The 6,473-nt window shown below is 30.9% G+C and overlaps 1 protein-coding gene and 1 long non-coding RNA gene across 2 annotated transcripts; one reads left to right on the forward strand and one right to left on the reverse strand.

Moving 5' to 3' along the window:
- The first annotated feature begins 557 nt into the window (after nt 1-557).
- LOC146721101 (uncharacterized) lies at nt 558-958 on the forward strand. The gene is made up of 2 exons (XR_014925792.1): nt 558-620; nt 766-958. It is a non-coding gene; the product is annotated as an uncharacterized LOC146721101 (long non-coding RNA).
- Nucleotides 959-2,043: 1,085 nt separating this feature from the next.
- IFT46 (intraflagellar transport 46) lies at nt 2,044-6,210 on the reverse strand. The gene is made up of 3 exons (XM_029317960.2): nt 5,809-6,210; nt 4,585-4,776; nt 2,044-3,313 (listed from the first exon to the last, which is right to left on the reverse strand). Exons 1-3 carry the CDS (start codon nt 6,024-6,026, stop codon nt 2,731-2,733), a joined length of 993 nt encoding a protein of 330 aa, XP_029173793.1. The 5' UTR covers nt 6,027-6,210; the 3' UTR covers nt 2,044-2,730.
- Between the last annotated feature and the right edge of the window lie 263 nt (nt 6,211-6,473).

Genomic DNA, 6,473 nt, shown 5'->3' on the forward strand with positions numbered 1-6,473 from the left:
AAAAAATAGACTCTAATGCGTAATATGTCATAATTTTACTTAAAAGAATTTTTTTATCGTTTTTTTATATTTACTGAAAAAGGCTGAGGTAACAGCCGAAACGTTTATTTTTTTATTATCATTGTATTTACTAAGAAATAAATTAATTATGTGTTGACATTACATCTCTCACTAATTTAATATGCTCGTTATAGTTGGCCCTGTTCTTTCTAAATCTTAATTTAATAAAATAGTAAATGAAAATAATTAAATATAAGAGTTTTAACAAGGCTCTGTAATATAAATATAAATTTAACGTATAAGACGGGCAACAAGAGCCAAATCGCGGATGACAATGCGTTATCCTAACGAAACTAAATAATTTTTCGTTAGAATTAAATACCGGTGCACAAGGCACCAAATTTTTACTTGGACACGGCCAAGATTTTAAATATGAAATAATCTCATATTTTGCGATTTAATTTCAATACCCCTTTAACCCCCCTACGGAAAATAAATAAATGAATGCAAGAGAAAAATATAGATCCGAAAATCGCTGAATCGGGAATCGAACCCGAAACCTGAGATCTGTGGAGAATAACTCCTCCAAATAGATCCTACAAAACTAAAAGTAATGCAAGGTAAGTAATACAATAAAATTATGAAGTCTGTTAATTTATATTTACGATCCAATTAACTTAAAAATGCACTTTTATCAAGAATATAAATTTAAAGTAATCTGTTTAAAAAAAATGTGCTTTGTATAAAGATGCAATTCTGTTACAGTCATTCCTAGCTATCAAGCTACTTCGTCCCCAGTAAGTTTGGAAAAATCTGAGAAGTCTACATTCAGCAACATTTCAATCCTACCGTCATCACTGTCTAAAAATGTTATGTGCACACGTCATATGTCAGAACCTTCAACCTATTTAAAAATTTTATTATATTTATTCAAATAATAATTCATATTTAATATAAATATGATGGTTTCTAAATCGGCCTAAGAGCCATAGCACGAAAAATTACGAAAATTAATTATTCGGAACTGTATCTCTTGGTACGAGATTACTAAAGTTCCATATATTAATTAACCTTGAACTTACATATGGAGAAATAGGCGCGAAAAATATAGGTCCGAAAAGTCGCTGAAGCGGGAATCGAACCCGCGTCTTTCACTTTCCGGGCGACTACTCTTACCACTAAGCTATTCAGACTCTTTCGATCCTATATTTTTCATTTGCCTTTTTAGTAGATGTTAGTAAATAACGCCGTGATTAGGCCAGGCGTGAATAAACTCAGAAATAAATATTTTTTATCGGCTCTCAATATAAACAATATAAATATGATGGTTTATAAATTGACCTAAAAGCCATATAGCACGAAAAATTACGAAAATTAATTATTCGGAACTGTATATCTTGGTACGAGATTACTAAAGTTTCATATTAATTAACCTCGAACTTACATATGGAGAAATAGGCGCGAAAAATATAGGTCCGAAAAGTCTAAATAGCTATTAGTGGTAAGAGCAGTCGCCCGGAAAGTGAAAGACACGGGTTCGATTCCCGCTTCAGCGACTTTTTGGACCTATATTTTTCGCGCCTATTTCTCCATATGTAAGTTCGAGGTTAATTAATATATGGAACTTTAGTAATCTCGTACCAAGAGATACAGTTCCGAATAATTAATTTTTGTAATTTTTCGTGCTATGGGTCTTAGGCCGATTTAGAAACCATCATATTTATATTGTTTATATTGAGAGCCGATAAAAAATATTTATTTCTAAGTTAATTCATATTTATTTAAAATTTCTTTACTTACGCACTCCAATTACAATCTGAGCAGTCAATTCACGCAGGTGATCGTTCGATAAATGATGTCACGTGACTCGCAGATAATAGACGCAGTGGATGCGCTAATCGCTGCATAAACGAATGCACCCATTTATTGCAACGAACCAGCATCCAATCAGCATCGCAGAAAAAGAGGCTTCAACGCTTCGATATATTCGAGTAATTGACTTAGCATCCACTTTAAGGAAAGGATATTTTGAATCAAACAATATATGTAATATATTTTCATTGAAGTTTAAAATCTATACAATAATCTTCTTGTTTCTTAATTTTCGCAATAACATTGCGTTTGACTCTATTGGCCGAGATGGATGTATATATTATCTATACAATAATCTATATAATTTGTACTTTAATTATCAAAAATACACTAATTCATACACTAAATCAAAATACATTAAAATTAGTATGTGATCCAAAAGTAGCAAGCTGACGTCATTAGACATCAAAATGGCGTCATTTTGACGTCTAATGACGTTATTAAACATTAAAATGATGTCAGTTTGCTATCTGGACTAATATAACGAAGAAAATTGAGTTTCAGTCCTGTTTTATCGACAAAATGTGAGGTTAGAAAACTATAAATCTATTTATTGGCTATACGGATTGTTTTTTACCTGAAATTAGAGCGCTTCCACATTTGTAATATTAATACTTGTACAGAAAAAAATTCATCACAAATTAAAGTATTAATATTAACAAATGTAGAAGCGCTCTAATTTCAGATAAAAAAACAACCCGTATAGTCGATAAATAGATTTATAGCTGAATCTAATCTCATGTTGTCGATAAAACAGGACTGAAACTTAGGTTAGCTTAGAATCCCCTTAAAATATTGTTCTAACAATGTATAGATGTACATACATGACAGAAGCAGTCTCTCTCCCTGATTTTAACATTAACTAAAGTTTCGGCTCTCGACATTTCTAACTTCCAAGAACAATGTAAACAGAATATGTAGGGCTTCTAATCTAGCGTCCTCTCGCGTGGGAATATCTAAAAGATTGCAGACCACGTCGATCAGATGTGGCAGATCGCAATCAAGCTTCGATAGATCCAACTGCAATTCGTTTAGCTTGTCCTCGACCTGCGGTGGCCACTGCTGCATCAAATTATCGATATCTGGCATCGCTCGGTTCAGATGGACGGCCGGTAGATGTTTGCTCCTGTGCAGTTGATTCATGTCATCGATCCACTTGTCGATCGACTTAACGTTTCTCTCGGCGTCCTCGATTCTTTTGACCACCGCCTGTCTGGCGGCTGCTCCGGCGCTTTTCGAATGACTACGAAGCTGTAGATGTAACACCGCGGGATCGGATTGCTCGGTACAGGGTTCGTCCAATACCGTCAGACCGATCTTATCCTCGATGCCATCCGGCCGCGGCACTTTTATGAAGGCATCTATATCACCGACCGCCGGTATGTAATCGGGAATGAACGGTATCAATTTGTAGTTCAGCTCGATTCTCTGCGGCGTGTACCTATGATGACCGAGATGAATTATTTAATCGAGAAGTATTATAATGGCAAAAATTTTGTTTATAATTTTTTAGTTTTACTGTTTATTTTTGAAAAAATAAACAACGCAAGCGCAACAAACTTTGTTTTTAAATACTTTTCTATTTAATTTGAATTTAATTTGGGCATTTTAGTCCTTTCTTTGGATCATTTTCAATAGATTGATTAGCAAAAAAGAAAAAATGTCACAAAGCACTGAAAACTATACGAATTTTAAAGGTAAAAACCTATACAGGGTGTTCCATTTTAATGTCCCATTCCAAATAAATTTTATTTTTGATTGTAGAAAAAAATGACATAATCAAATAAAAGTTGTATGGTTTCAAGAGGGATATAAGATAGTACCATTAGTTTGACCTTGAATAGTTGTGTGTCGGTCAAAAATGACACTATCTATAATAATTTTCATTTAATAAAATATTTTTTTATTAAGTACTTTTTGAGTTATAAAGGTTTAAATGTAACAATTTTTTAACATAAAATGTAAAATATCTTGTAAAATATTCAGTTTTCGATAATCATACCTTATGTCCCCCTCGAAACCATACAACTTTTATTTAAAACGTTTTTTCTACAATCAAAAATAAAAGTTATTTGGAGTGGGACATTAAAATAGGACACCCCCTAAATAGTATATCCTATTTTAAATAATGCATTTTAATATCTCTTTTTTAATTCGTCATAGAGGAAAATGTTTTAAACAAAAGTATAGTTTAGAAGGGGATCACATGATGAAAATATAGACTTAATCTTGAGTGACCTTTTCAAAGTCAGATCAAGGTCACTTTAACTTTTCAAATAAAATCACTATATTTTGTTATATAAATCGATCCTTATAATATCCTATATATAAAAGTTATAAAAGTAAGATGGTTAAAAAAAGTGAAATAGTTTATGAGATATTTTAAATTTTTATTTGACATAGCCTTACATAAATTGTATAAAATATTTCGGAAAAATGTTGTTTTTCGATCGTCTTCCTTTAATACTTTTATGCACAAAATATAATGAGAAGAATCGATTGGTACTAAGAAAACACAATTGTTTTTAATAAAAAACAAATTAAAGTTAAAGAAAATATATTAAAATGCATTATATAAAATAGTACACTCTGTGTATAATCCTCGAAGCCAAAAATCTTTCTGAAGATTTCTGACATAAAAAAAGGAATGTCTTTAGCGATAAAAATGCATATAAGTAGCAGGACACAAAAATACGAATAATCCGCACTTGCCTTATTATATTTTGAAATAGTTCTTTGACCTCTGTCGATGCTTCCAGATTCTCGAATTCCTTGGGATCGTACAGATCAATCGATTTTGCCGCATTGGTACTCTCTATATCATCATCATCACTCTCTTCACTGTCTGAAGGATCGCTGCCGATTTCCAGCGACTTCTCGAAGCCAACCTCGCTGTTCGAGTATCTATTCGTGTTCGATATATAATATGCACTAGATATATGAGACTATAATCATGAAAATATTCTTATCTTTAAAATAAGCACATAAATTAAAATATATTACCATATGTATATATGCATGTAAATCTGTATGTTACATATATATATAAATCACATCTGTATCTATAGAGGGTGTATAAAAAATCGAAATCTTGGAATATCTCAAAAAATATGTTTCATAAAAATAAATGTTTCAGATAAAATGTAGGGTCTTTTTTTAAAAGATCTATATTTATATACTAGCCTTTTATTAGTTTAATTTTAAATGATGTCGTTTTACAAGATCAAGATAGCTAGGTTATCTTGTATTTTTTTAATATATATTTCTTTTATGTAAATTGATTCTTCATAATATTAATTAAACATAAAAAATTACAAAAGTAAAATGACTAGAAAGTAAATAGTTTACGAGAATTTTTATACTTTAATTTGACATAATCTTACATAATCTATGAAATATTTCGTATAAAATGTTCATTTTCCGATGATCTACACTACAATACTTTTATGCACAAAATAATAAGAGAAATTAATTGATATAAAAAAACATGTCTTAAGAGAAAAAAATTTCTGTTTAAAATATTTTTTTATAAAACATATTTTTCGAGATATTCCCGAGTTTCGATTTTTTTGATACACTATTTTACATTTATATTTCGTAAAATATTTATTTTTCGATGATCTACTTTAATACTTTTATGCATAAAATAATAAGAGAAATTAATTAGTATAAAAAAAACATGTTTTTTAAGAAAAAAAAAATTTCTGTCTGAAATATTTTTTTATAAAATTTATATTTTTCGAGATATTTCCGAGTTTCGACTTTGTCTACACATCCTGTATATTCATACTAAGAAAGAGAGATATTATTGCAAAATAAAATAATCGTGTAGAAAATGAGAATTCAAGTAATTTTATAATCGACACGTTTGCTAATATATAAATTATCATCACCAGTCTCAATATATTTTTTGCGCAATTCGCATCGCGGTTTCACCTTTTAAATTCATGTTTCCTGCTATACGGCGAGTTGTCCTCCAACTTGCTCGAGCTAGCATCGTTTTTCCCGTTTTTCCTGGAATGCACGGGTCTGTGGCTTACGGGGCTCTTAATTTCTTCGGCGTTGCGTACCACAATGGCCTCGTCGAATTTACCGAACGCCGGGAAATCACGCGTTCTCTCGTCCTCCTCATCGCTGCTGTCTCTGATGTCCATGCTCGGTGTCGAAGAACGTCCATCGAGGCGTCCTTCGACGATCGCCCTCAGAGTCTGTATGATGACGAGAGCGCGGATGTAGATTAGAGCGTGAATCGCACAATTATGTCACAATTTCAATCTCATGTAAATTTACGATCGCTAAATTACGTCGAAAAAGAAAAAGGAATGCTTTGCCTATGACATAATACCTGTATCAAGTTGACTGATGGTGGGGATTTGTTTTCCCAATGTTGCCATAGTTTCATCGATCGGCATTTTAACAGAGAAATATTAAATACGCGAGCATACATATATTATTTAATTATTTAATATTATTATTATTATTATTTTATTATTATTTTATTATTATATTATTTTATTATATTATTTAATTTTTTTATTTTATTATTTTATTTTATATAATATTATATTTTATTTTACGTATACATATATATTTTTTTCTTT

Source organism: Nylanderia fulva, unplaced genomic scaffold (assembly GCF_048542155.1).
Source record: "Nylanderia fulva isolate GAGA-0341 unplaced genomic scaffold, ASM4854215v1 Scaffold55, whole genome shotgun sequence".
NCBI classification, from domain to species: Eukaryota; Metazoa; Arthropoda; class Insecta; order Hymenoptera; family Formicidae; genus Nylanderia; species Nylanderia fulva.